We start from the raw sequence: 13,582 nt of genomic DNA, 5'->3' as shown, positions 1-13,582 counted from the left end.
ATGTTCTTTAAATGGCCCACCTCTTTGTTAATATGGATAACCTTTTGTCAAAGTGACAATAAAGCATTTTTCATTTAGCAAAGTCTCTTTAACATAGAAGCAGTGCAGGTGGAATCTTTAAAGGCCTTTAATTCAAAGATTAACATAAAGAAATACCAGCATAAAGTTGAACCACTTATATCAGGTCCTTACTGCAAGCAGTGCATCTGACAGCTTCTCACAGATTGCTTTACCTCCTTCTTTCCCAAGTGTTCATCTTTTCTTTTTAAGAAGCCTGTAGGCAGTTCTGCAGCTTTGTGCTTGTTTCTCAGTGCCTTTCATCTCTGAAAATTACTTGCTGTCATTTAGGTTCTGCAATGCCTTTAAGAATGTTTCTTAGGTGATATAGGCAATGTGAAGTCTCAAACTTCACGAAGCATATTTGACTTCAGCTTAATGGTGTTTTCCAAACTGAATGATTCTATTATATTATTTTCAGTTTATTTCACTGTAAGGAAAGATGTGCAGATATTTAAAAATCCATTTATTGTTTTAATCAGTTTGTAAAATGCAAACTAATTTATATTTTTTTTAAATCTTATTTCAGTTTACAATGAAAAATATTGTGATCCCATTTCAGGGTAAGAGATTTTTCTTCAGCCTTTTCTTAACTGTATCTTTATAGTATTGGATTAAAACACTAAGTATGTATTTCTGTTATCAACAATTTATAATCTTTCACAAAGATATTAGATAGTTTTAATTTATGTTTTTCAGTAAATAAAAGTTCAGGGGTCTATAGTGTAAGCATTAACAACTTAGCAGCTTCTTGTACTTTTAAGGTGAATTTGTAGTTTCAATGGCATGCCTCCCATATTTCTGCATATTTTAGGTGTTGAACTTATAATAACTCATAGTAAATATGACTATGCATATTTTTGACGTGAAACATTGAACTTTTCAAATTAGCATTTTAGATCCTTAGGTTTACAAAAATTTGAGGGGACTAAAGCTAAGAGGAATATAACAATGGATTTGCATTCAGTTGCTTTTCCAAGATGATGTGTGGTAGGAGAAGGTTTATGAGCAGTTTTAAGTTGACTTAAAGCAAATAGGAATTAATGATTTACAGTATTATTTTTTCCATAGTTGTAGGTATTAACTGTAGCTATTTTGACAAAAAAAACCTTTTTTTTTTTTTTTCAGGAAGACTCCTGCATGCAGGTGTTTAGATTTTTGTGTTACAGTTTGCTAGCTTTGTTTTACACAGCTTGATGTAGCTGACTTAAATACTGAATTCTCAGTATATTATGTAATGCAAGGAATAAAATCTATAAATATTGTGTTAATACTCTCCAGTCATACCTCTCAGCATGTAATTACTGTGACATGTACCACTCTATCTATGGCTGTTAAATGCAAGGTTTTTTTTGAATTCTGTTTTCTACAGTGTCTCTTAAGAGCATTCAGCTTACACTGGATACACTGGATCTGAGAAGATTTGGCTGGTGGAAATGTGGTGGTGGCTGTTCTTCAACAATTATTTTTCTTTGGTTGTCTGTGGATTATGTAGAAAAGATTGAAACCCAGATGGGAAAGTTAGTTACCAGCCAGCCATGTGAGTAATTGCTTTCCTTAAGTGCAATGAAAAGGTCATGTCAGTAAAACAGCTGTGTTTTTTGAATGCAGAGGAAAGCCTATAGTGTTTTAAAGATCACAGAATCAGAAAATACACTGAGTTGGAAAGATCATTGAGTCCAGCTCCTGGCCATGCACAGCACTATCCCCAAGAATCACACCATGTGCCTGACAGCATTGTCAAAATGCTCCTTGAACTCAGTCAGGCTGGTGCTCAGACCACTTCCCAGGGGAGCCTGTTTCAGTGCCCAGCCACCCTCTGGGTGAAGAGCCTTTTTCTAATATCCAATCTAACCCTCCCCTGATACAACTTCAGGCTGTTCCTGTGGGTCCTGTCCCTGGTCACCACAGAGAAGAGATCAGTGTCTGCCTCTCCTCTTTTCCTCATGAGGAAGTTGTAACTGCAGTGAGGTCTCTCCTCAGTTTCCCCTTCTGCAGACTGATCAAGCCAAGTGATCTCAGCTGCTTCTTGTATGACTTCCCCTCAAGACCCCTTACCATCTTTGTGGCCCTTCTCTGGATGCTCTCTAGTAGCTTAATGTCATTTTTACATTTTAATGCCCAAAATTACACACGTACTCAAGGTGAGGCTGTACCATTGTAGATAAGTTGGTTACTTCTGCATCTCTAAAATGCTTCACTGTACTTTTATTTGAAGAAAAACCATTAAAATTATGTGATTTAAAACCACTGCTACTTAGTAAACTACTGCTACTTAATAAAAATAATTGCTTAATCAAAGCAATTTAATTGTAGTATCTGTCAGAAGGCCTTCTGAAACTAGACTTGAGTGCAAAGTATCTCTCCCTTTAAAATATATGGATGTGTTAAATATCCTTACTCTTGAATATTGTCTATGCTATACAAAAGGCTTGGCAAGTAAAGATTGACTTGACCTTTGACAAGACTGCAGTGAGCCATTGATTATTATTGAAGAAAATTTCCACAAAAGGCCAAATGGGCTGTTTAGTCTTAGGGTTTTATGGACTTGTTGTATTTGGCTTTCCAGCATGAAGCTCTGTAGAAAATAGAGCATGCTCAGTAAAAAATAGAGCATAACTTTGGCTCACACATTGAGTGGCACAATCATACAATGTTTTTTCGTAGATGCAACAATTTTGCTTACATAAAAGATGTCAGCATTGTCTGTGTGACATTTAATAGTCACCACCTGTATGAAGAAAAATTATGAGTAATGGCAGCTTTAGATAAGGAATACAAGTAGTTTGGAGCAAAATACTGAATAAAATTTTAGCAGAGAGCTCCCTTTAGTTGATGCAAGTTTATTGAAGCTACTGGTACCTTCTGTAGACACAGTTCCCAGTGAAATAAGTGGAATTGTGAGTATGAAGGTGCAAGGCATCTTTTAGTATTAGGTTTCTTTGCATTGGTTACATCCTTGTTGGAGAAACCATTGGGAATTTTTATTAAATTTCTGTTTGATTTGTTTTATACCTTTTAATTTTACATAGTAATGTGAATGTTTTGAAGTGTTTTTAGAGACTTGTTGAAAAAATTAGTGATGGTTTTGCAGATTGTGGAAATGGTTACTATGATTCTACTTTGCTGCAAATATAGTTGGAAAATATATTGTGGTGGATCTGCTAGCCTGAGAGAGGTCAAAGTAATTTCTCAGCCAGAAGAGTTAGAAAGGACTTTAATAAGAAGACAGTCTATATTCATGGCATGGCCAGACAAGTGCACTGACCAGCAAAGTATTTAAATGTGACTGGTCCTTCTTATGCCCTTAACCCTTTCTTTGCCCATACTACTTCTTCCCTGAATTACCTGAATGTCTCTCTTTGCTGCCTTTAGGTCTTTCCTTAAACAATCCTTTGGGATTCCTGTGCAATCCCAAAATACTTTTCCCCTGCATCCCATCACGTGTGCCGTACACCTCAGCAGCAGCCCCCTTTCAGTCCAAAAAGTGCTCTGGCATTGACTTATTGTGATGGGTTTTGGGTCTGGACCCTTGGGCTGGAATTCTCCTGGGACAGCCCTGAGAGGGGCCCCAGTTGTGTGTCTCTTGCTCAGTCTGTAATTTGGGGTCCTACCTGCCACTTTGCTGTGCTCCTCTGGGCCTGTGAAAGTGGGACTTCTGTGGGCTGATGGCTCCTGTGATGAACCTGGCAGGGCGTTGTTTGGGCTTCCCCTCTTGCCACTGTCTTTCTTAGTTCCTTTGTGGGTGTTCAGACAAGTTTCTATCATGTAATCTAATAGTTAATATTATCCATTCTCTCCCTTTTCCAGCCAAATCCAATGAATTTGTATTTTTTGAAATGTCTCAACCACTCACAGAATGGGAAGAAGGCAGGCTGACTGAACTGATTTCAGGTGTCAGCAAGAGGAACAGAGCACCAGATCTTGCTGAGTTTTTGTCTTTGAAACAAGCATTATCCTTGTTTAAGGATCTTTCTCCTGAAGAAAGCTCTTTTGTGAGTTGCAATAAGGATCTACTAAAGCAATACATGCCAAAAGAGAATACCTCAGATGCTCATGAGCCTGTAATTCAGGTGAGTGGATAACTATTGCTTCATTCATGACCACTGATTGGCATTCACACATGTGAGTAAATTTTAGGTCAGCCTTCTTTCTTAATTCATAACTCAAAAAAACCCAGTCAGGATTACTCCAAAATTTGCAGTCAGCTAGATTGTGTTCACAGAGGGATAGTCTGTAGACCTCATCAGTAAGTGGCAAGTACCAGTGCTTTAGATCTATTCATGGCTGTGTAAATTTAGAACCACAGGGGTGTTTCTGCCCTTGTGGTGCCTCTAGGCTCTAGGGCAGCAAGCAGGATGTTGATCAAGTAATGAGTAATGGAACCATTTTTTGGTTGAGCTGGAAGTGCAGCTAAGCAGGAGCTGTGTAGGTGGCCTTCCAGACACCTTTAGATGTAGTTGTGGGGTCTCCACAGCTTGAAAATGCTGAATTATTCCTCAGACTGCTGGGGAGATGAGTCTCTGTAAGTTAATGTGTTGTCTTGCTTTAATCTCTTGAGCAAATGTCTAAACCCAGCCCCACATCATTGTCACACAGAAATTACATATCTTTGTTGCCACCAGTAAAAAACGAAGAGCCAGATCAATCTGCAAGGTCCATGAAATTGGGGACTTTAAAAGGAAGCCAGCCAGCTCAAATATGTATTGTTTTTAGGCAAATTGTTCAAGGACTAGATTTTCAAATCTTCCAAGCATATACAGCTTCTGGAAAGACAGTCAGACACTTGTCTCCATTCTTTTCTTTTTCTTCTCCAAAACTATTTCTGATTCACTTGGCTAAGCAATGCTTGAATAGTTTTAGGGAGACTATTATGAACTAAGAACTTCTTCAGTTTCTTCTACATTATTTTTTAAAATATTCATAACTTTTTAGTTGTCTGAGCAATGGCATGTTTGCCCAAATACCAAAGTTTATACTTTGGATCTCCAGCAAGAATCCTCTTCAGTGATGCAGGGTACTCCTGTGGTTTTTAGGCTTGGGTTTTGAGTCTTGTGTTTTATATATCAAGCTTTTTATAATTGTTTGTGTTTTTCTGGTAGGAATCAAAGCTAAAAGTGATCAGGCCCAGTTATGCCCTTGCAAATAAGCAGAGTAGTGGCTGCTATTGTATCTCTTTGACCTCTGCACTGAATGAAGAATGGAAAGAAGTAAGAGAAATGGGAGCAGTTAAGAAGTAAGTGTATTTCATATAAATAAGAAAGGGAAAAGATAAGAAATTGAATAATTACTGTAATAAAAGCCCTCACTTATCTGCCATTCTCTAGCTCATTTTAAAGTGTTGTATGGAAGTCACTCTTCAAATCTAAAATATCAGCAAATATCAGTGTTACAAGATAATATGGATGTGTTATAGGATGAAATTTGAGCAAATCTGCTCTATGACTTCAAGGTCATATCATGAGTGCATCAACAGAGAGGGTGGGGATCCTCATGGGTTCTGTCAGTATCCATTTAAGTCTATCTTAGCAAAGCTTACTAATTTAAGCCAGCTTTTTATAAAATCTGAACAAAGTGTTCTTTTACTGTTCTGTCACACTCAATCTTTTTATAACCATTTGTCCTCTAGTATTTCTTCACATTTTGTATAGCCATTTTTCAAATACTTTGATCAAAAATAGAAAAACAGGATGAAGGCAGAAAACAGTCTGCTTTCAAAAGTTTTTATCAAAGTTTCAGAGTGCTTTGGGGTGATATTTGTTTTGTAACACCGAAATGTTGGAGGAGATGGTCAAGTTTTGAGAACTACTGTTTTTCACAGATTTTCTAGAAAATCTCCTGCATATAAGACAGCCATATTCAGAACAATATGATGTAAAACAGCTTGTCACTGTTATGGCATGATTTATTTTATAGTTTAATTGTTTATCCACCTCCACCTGCAAAAGGAGGACTTGGAGTCACAAGAGAAGACCTAGAGTGCTTAGAATATGGAGAGTTTCTGAATGATGTCATCATTGATTTCTATCTTAAGTAAGTAATCTCAGCCCTTCTTGTATCCTTCACACTCTCTATGGTGTGATGTGGTCTTGAATGTTATTGGAAATGTTGGTCACTAAATACAACAATTTCAGAAGTAACAATGTGATGAATTGGACATTGGACTTTTTAAAAAAGATTTCTTGTTCTTAGCAGTTTCATTTGTTTTAATTTCATTGGTTTTATCCCCCTGAAGTGCTGTGATAAAATCCAGGCAGAATAACAGGAGGAAAAAAGCTTCTTGGTGGCCTTACAGAACAGAAAGTGTTAAGTAGGCAGTTGAAAGAAGTAGGGGGTCTGTAGTAGTATTTTATTTACTAAGTTTGCATGAAGTGGAGCATCCTCTGCTATACGGTGCAATTTCGGGTATTCTTCTAATTCACATCTGCAGAAAGGAACACAGCTGATACATCTTGAGGAGGTTGTGCTTGGCTTAGCTACTCCAAGCCATCCTGCTAAAGTTGCTTGTGAAAGCAATTTCTCAAGAACTGGCCTTGTGTCCACCAGTCCCTAAAGCTGTCATTTATTTTCACCCTGCTGACTTGGAGCTGAGAAGAATTCTGGTTCTTTTGAAGCTTGTCAGAAGGAATTACATTTTACTTGGCATCCAGATGGGAGTAAGAACTGTGAGCAAGAGGAAGACTTGTCTAGAGGATAGGAAAAAGAAGTGTGTAACAGTGTTTCAATGGGGTTTTATAGCAAAGCCCTTTCTATTTTGCTCTAAACTTGAACTAAAATAATGCATCATGGTCCTCTGAATAGCTGTAGTTTCTCAACAGAAAAGGAAGACTTAAGTAAAAGAACTTAATGCAATTGTTGTGGAAGTCCCTCTGCTTTTAGAATTTGTTAAGACTTCCCCCATTCTCAGTTTTCATTCTGTTGCAAGCAGTGTCATGTATGACTGTGTTGCCCATTTCAACATGTGAAGCTGGAGGTACCTTGTGTAGGATAACTGCACTTATGAGAGCTTTGGCCTTCTAGAGTGACAGAATAAACACTGAAGGTGATGTTCATAATAAAATTATCAGCAGTGAAGTAATAGGTGCTTAGCTTTCACATGCATAACTGCAAAAGTGAAACGGACAATTTACCTGACTTGTTCCATGTTTTTTGAATATGCACAAGTATAGCATTCCATAGGTTTATATCTAGTTAGGTTTTCAAGTCTCTCTCAATTCTAAGGACTAGGTACCTAACTTTCAAAATAAGGTCAGAAGCTTGAATACTGGAGAAAAAAATCAAGGACAAAAAATAACTGCATTCTTAGTAGGTGGTTGGCTGTTACATACTCTGATGATGTGAATACTTAAAAAAGAAAAGTTTGGTGTGATTAGTGGCTGTGAAGGCAACTGATACTAAGCATAACCTGAGTATGACAAGTCATTAGAATAACTGCCCTTTATTTAGCAGTAACAATACTTTCTTGAAAAATAATTTAATAATGTTGTTTTCTTCTTTGGTAGGTATCTGTTATTGGAGAAGGCACCAAAACATGTTGCTGACCGTACACACATTTTTAGCAGTTTCTTCTATAAGTGCCTGACCAGGACAGAAAAAAACTCTGAGGGGGATGTCAAAGTTTCGTAAGTTCATTTTACATGCCATTATGACCAGAAACAATCTATCTGTTGGTGCCACTTTGAAGTTCTGGAGGTCATCTACTAATCAGCACCTAGAATAGTTTTTGGTGTTTTCCAAAAGATTAGTGATTAAATATTGTTACTCACAATTTAAGCATACTGGTGTTTTTCCTTAAAATCAATTTGTTTCATACTGAATAGGAATGAAAGTGTTATTGCTTATCTCCAACTTTTTCTGAATATTTACTTCAGGCAATTATTTACTTGATATTTTTATCACAAATGCACCATTTTGCAAGTCATGCATAATTTAAAGAAATGATGTTACTAATAATATTTTTATATGTACCGTGTATTTCATTTTACATATTGGTAAAAAATTGACCAAAGTTTTAGTAAGAAAATTTTATTGCACACCAAACTTACACATTTGTTCATTAACGTATGAGCTCTCTGGATTGGAGAGTTTCCCAAAAAGATAACATTAGCAGCCTAGGAACTCTGTATCACATTGTGTTTCCTGCTAGCTGTCTAAAGGATAGGAGCATTTTTAACTCACTTCCAGCTTCTTCTCAGCATCTTATCTGCTGATGTTTGAGAGCAAAGCCACCAACATTCATTCTGTTTTCAGAGAGCCACAGAACCTATTATGTTGGGAAAGACCTCTAAGATCATAGAGTCCAACAATTATTACCCAGCACTACCAAGTCCACCACTAAACCATGACCGTAAATGCCACATCTACACATCTTTTAAATACCCCCGGGCCTGGTGACTCAGCCACTTCCATGGGCAGCCTGTTCCAGTCCTTAGAAAATGTTTTGGTAAAGAAATTTTCCTAATAACCAATCTAAACCTTCCCTGGCACAACTTGAGCCTCCTGGCTCTCGTCCTGTTGCTTATTACCTGGGAGAAGAGAACGACATCCACCTCACTAAAACCATCCAGGTTGTTAGAGAGATCAATAAGCATCATCATTCAGCTTATTGAAGGCTTTTTTGTTTCTCTCTGAAGTGATTATTTTTTTTCTTCTGTTATCCATGAAGTCCCCAGATTTTTCATTCTACTGGCAAACAAGGCTAGCTGCACAGAGAGGTGTGTGTGCCATCTTGTTTAGGGGACTGTCACTGCTAGGTGGAAGTTGTGTTGAAGGGAAGAAAAGTGAGACTTCGGTAATATTCTCAAAGATGTCTTGAAAATTCATGTAGCTGTGTTTGATTTTACTGTCTTCTGACTTTGAATGTTCTGAGGTGAGGACAAAATTATCCATGATAAGAATGCTGTTTTGCCTTGATCTGATTCCTTTTACAAGGCTGGACTATCCATAATTTACTGGAAGAACAGGAATGGCACTCTTAGTTTATCGTATTTCAAGGACTGTGGCTTTTCTGGATTAGGAGATACCTTTGGAAATTCTAGTTTTGCGTTTGGGCTTAAATACTCACCTGGTGACTGCAGATGGTTTGGGATGTTAGCTTGTTTCAGTGTTTTGTTTTGTTTGTTTTTTTTTTTTAAATAAATGGCTAGTGAAAATCCTGGCTCTTTACTGTTCTAATTTAAATGAATCCCAACTGATGTAGCTACTTAAAGATGCTTTGCTTCTCTTTGCTCACACAGCTCAGGCACTGGATTGAGAAAGTTGCTTTTATAGATGCTTTCCCAGGTTATAAACAGGCTTTCTCTTTGAAGTTCCCAGTGCTTCTACAGTCATATAGCAGAGGAAGTTTGCATCAAGTCTTTGCTTAATGCTGGCCCATTCAGAGTTCTACACCAGTCTGGTTTCCCACTCCTTACTCATTTTCTTCAGTTTCTACTACTCTAAAGTTGTGTTTCTTAATCAAAGATGAGGATGGAATCACAATGATAGTAGGAATGTCTGCTGAGTAGAGTGAATTTTGCTTTCATACTGGAGCAAAGTTCTGTGAAATGTTCGTTTCTATTTCAACTTGTGCAAACTAGGCTGAAAAGCTAAACTGAAATATCTTCTCTGTTTTTTCTTGTTCTCCTCATATTGCGTCCTCATGCTTTGTCTGTAGAGCTGGAAATCAAGTGTGGTGCAGCATTTAAATCTCAGGATTGGAGGGCATGTGTTTCACCTCTGTGTTTGCTGCAGGTGTGCTGCATGACCCATTTAGCTTTTTCCCATCTAAAGATTGTTCAGATAGGCCTTCAAAACTGGTATTGTGAAGCTTGATTCATGGATGTTTTAAAATTATTATAGATCTGTATTTACACTGACTGGTGTTTAGATGAGATTTTTGTGGCAGTAAATAATAATTGCAAGAAAACCATTCAAATCTATCAATGATTGTGGGTTTTTTTCCAAGAAGAGCTTAAAATCCTTCAGAAATGGCTCATTAGCCACTTGGGCTCAATGGTGTGCTGATTTATTTTTAACCTGTCTAGGAAATTTCTAGAGTAAATCTCCCCTCCCCATTGAGGGACTGGGGTGATGTAGGAGTGCTAATCCCTATGGCTTGCTTTAGGTGAAAGGAACAAAACCAAACAACGATTTTCATTTGTTTTTTTCAGAGCAGCACAGAGAAGACACAGAAGAGTAAGAACATGGACTCGCCATACAAATATCTTCAATAAGGATTATATCTTTGTGCCTGTGAATGAGGAGTAAGTCTATGTTTTCAACACCTTTTCTGCTATTTAAAGTTTTCAGTGAATGTTATGGTGGTAAAAATTTATGGCTGATCATTGCCTGTGATAGATTAGATTTTGAAGAAGTGACACATGTGGAATGAGTAATTTTTGAAAACTGTTCAAAAGGTAAAATGTTTATTCAGCTGTCAACTTTGTACCTTTGGTATTTGTTTTACTAAAAATTGCTGTTAGGTATTTTGCAGAATAATTTGTGTGTCATTATGATGATTCCTGTGCACTTCAGTAATATTTCTATAAAGATATCACAGCAACTCATAGTGTCAATAGATAAAAGTAGAACTTCCATAATCTGTGCCTTGGCCTGGTTAAATAACCAGCCTGTACCATGGAAAATCCTGTAAAATGTAATCATCATTGAAAGGTACATAATGGAAAGCAGCTGTGGAAGGGTGCCACATCTTCAGCTATATTCAAAACTGAGATCCCCATCACTGATTATTAGTATTTTTTTATTTTGGATTTTAGTTGAAGTGTGTAATAGGTGCTCAAACACTGATAAATTGCTGTGGTGGGTTTCTTAGGGTTTTTAAATGAATTTATACTTATTTTTGCTGTTATGCCACAATGCAAAGTGAAAAATGAGGGAGAGGATTAGTATGAGATACTGTGAAAAGAACATGGCAATGATGGTTGTGTGTCACAGAACAGTTGTCCATGAGCTCTCAATATTATAAAAGCTTTTTGTAGCCTTTTCAGAACCAAATGTTCAGAATTCTGACATCTTTTCTTTCCTCTCCTCACTGGTGGGCAGGTCTCATTGGTACATGGCAGTTATCTGTTTTCCTTGGTTGGAAGAAGCTGTGTATGAGGAGTGTCCCCAGCAGAATTCAGTATCCCCCCAGCCTCGGCAGGCTCCCCTGGAGCCAGAGAGTGAGAACACCAGAGCTGGCTCAGTGCTCTTCAGGGATGAGGAAGAGGGGGATGGTAACAGAAGTTTATTCTCTAAAGGTATGTAATCTAGGAGAAAGTTATGTCAAGCCATGAACAGTTCTAAGTGTCTTAGTCCTCGAAGGAGGGAAATTATGTGAAAGATGATTTCTAAAACTTCCAGACTGATGTAGTATGTTTTTATGTACCCATGTGTAATAAGAACTGCAAGTTTTCTGCAACTCTGGAAAATACTGGAAGGGACATGGAAAGTCAGGGATGATTGGAAAGTTTGGTTTCAGTAAAAATTTTATCAGGAGGGAAGACCTTTGGTAACTGCTATTTCAGGATTCAGAAGGGAATGTTAAAAATTGGTTTATAAATTAGTCACTTTCATATTTGAAAGTATTTGAATAATAATAATCATGAATTTGAAATAAAAATACTTAGGCATTTTTTTCTTAATTTTTTTAATTTGTTCTTTTATACCAGGTGGCAATGAAATTGCTGCTGCTGCTTCAGTTCTATATTCAGCTATTTCTAAAGTAAGTGTCTTTTTGTATTGATAGAGAAAACATATTACTGAGTTTCTGAAAGCTGTGAAACTTGATCAAGGGATATTGCAACCTCCTTTTTTCAGTATTGATTGATGTTTGCATAGCCTGCAGCATGTGCAAGGCATTTTGAGTTAGCATTGTCCTCCTTACGTTGTCCTGCTTACCTATTTTCTCTGCTATGATTTCACCTGTTTTTAAAATTGATTTATCAGTTTCTACTTTTCTGAAATGAGACCGTCTCTAACTTTAAATTTATGAAGATCTTAGAGTTTATAATTGATGTTGGTTTTTTTAAGATTTATTTTTATTTTTTCTTTTGTCTCAGATCTCCCTAAGTAATTCCAAAAAGCAGATTTGTAAAAGGTATGTTTCTGTTTTCTTTCTAATACTGTAACATTAAATTATGAAATTCTGTAGTAATTCAGGTATTGTCATAAAACCACAGCTGTAGGTACTTGTCCATTTTTACCACATTGGTTAAAATATTGGTACTTTTGGGTAGGCTGTATGCAAACAAAATAGTTCCTTCAGTGGTGTTGGTGATGAAAGACTGCAATGACTTGTTTTTGTTTTTGTTGTGTATAGGCCTTGTATACTCATCTTGGATTCCTTGAAAGCGTGTTCTGTGCAGAAAACTGTTCAGGTTTTGAGAGAGTAAGTAACTACACTCTCTGTCTTTTAGCAATAGATGCTGCTGGTCATATTTCTATATACAAAGTACTTTTGTCTAGAAAGGTGTATATTTCTATTGCTAAAGGAAAATCTATGAACAGTCATGACTAAGGAAACACTAATTATAGTACAGAGGCTTCCATGAAAAGTTTTTCTATGTTCTGCAACCCACATATGATGCAAAAACTGTAAGGTGGGGAGTGGAGAAGAAAAAAAATAAACATGTTTTTGCTAGTGCTGTTTTTGTGGGGGGAGGATTTATCCCATCTAGTTTAGCAACTGAAGGTGTTTTTAAGGGTAGAAAAATGCTTAAAATGAATACTTTGAAATCGGAACAATCATTTTCTAGGAGACTGATGTTCGTTTTTTGATGATGCTTACAGAATTATTGTTAAATACATTCCTATGTACAAAAATGCAGAAACTAGACTGAACCTGTCTAAAAGCTTGATGTGTCAGTAGAGTTATAGTGGGATACTATTTGTTTTGAAAAGTGTAAAAATATATTCAATTTTGTATGTGATAAGTATGTAAGTATTGGAAGAATGTAATAAAAAATTTCAGTACTTTTACACACTCTGATAATTTTAAAGTCTATCAACAACTTTTAAAAAACAATAAATTGTTTAATATCTGAAGATAAATGCAATTGTTCTTTTTATTCTCTGTGCTATTCCTTTCACTGAAATGTACAAAAATGCGTAATCTAAACAGCACCACCGTCTTGTAAAAGTATATTCTTCAAAATGCTATGTAAAGTTTAGATGAGATTTAGAAACTTTTGTGAAACCATCTTTTCCCTAAATAGACAGACCTCCCTGCCATATATCTTGGGAGGAAGAATGAAATAGCAACTTCTATTTATTTATTTATTGATAAAATCTCAGTGGGATGTATTACTTTAGTGCACTATTCTTTGAGCTACTCCTGAGGTTGAAATTCCAAAGTGTGGTTTCTTGGAGTTTAGAGAGATGTCACAAAAAATCAGAAAACAAGTGGAGACCTATGGAGTTATGAGATAAGGGAAGTTTGAGAAGCAAACCTCTTATTCCTTCAATTTCCGGTTATACCCTATAAGCAGAAGTTTGAGGAAACTGATGCAGGGATTCTATGACATCTTTTCCCTGAGTTGATTTT

At 36.6% G+C, this 13,582-nt stretch overlaps 1 protein-coding gene across 7 annotated transcripts in view; it reads left to right on the top strand.

Annotated features, from left to right (window-relative positions):
• The window catches only part of SENP7 (SUMO specific peptidase 7), a 42,332-nt gene that overhangs the window by 24,477 nt on the left and 4,273 nt on the right, over positions 1 to 13,582 (top strand). For all 7 annotated transcript variants that reach the window (XM_059836685.1, XM_059836676.1, XM_059836692.1 and 4 more), the window contains 11 exons: positions 587 to 620; positions 1,430 to 1,597; positions 3,868 to 4,130; positions 5,160 to 5,293; positions 5,974 to 6,090; positions 7,560 to 7,679; positions 10,209 to 10,301; positions 11,101 to 11,297; positions 11,709 to 11,761; positions 12,099 to 12,136; positions 12,359 to 12,427. In XM_059836685.1, coding sequence (XP_059692668.1) covers positions 587 to 620; positions 1,430 to 1,597; positions 3,868 to 4,130; positions 5,160 to 5,293; positions 5,974 to 6,090; positions 7,560 to 7,679; positions 10,209 to 10,301; positions 11,101 to 11,297; positions 11,709 to 11,761; positions 12,099 to 12,136; positions 12,359 to 12,427 — 1,286 coding nt within the window. The remainder of the gene's footprint in view (positions 1 to 586; positions 621 to 1,429; positions 1,598 to 3,867; positions 4,131 to 5,159; positions 5,294 to 5,973; positions 6,091 to 7,559; positions 7,680 to 10,208; positions 10,302 to 11,100; positions 11,298 to 11,708; positions 11,762 to 12,098; positions 12,137 to 12,358; positions 12,428 to 13,582) is intronic.

This window comes from Haemorhous mexicanus, chromosome 2 (genome assembly GCF_027477595.1).
Source record: "Haemorhous mexicanus isolate bHaeMex1 chromosome 2, bHaeMex1.pri, whole genome shotgun sequence".
NCBI lineage: Eukaryota > Metazoa > Chordata > Aves > Passeriformes > Fringillidae > Haemorhous > Haemorhous mexicanus.
This window is presented reverse-complemented; position numbering and strand designations above follow the sequence as displayed.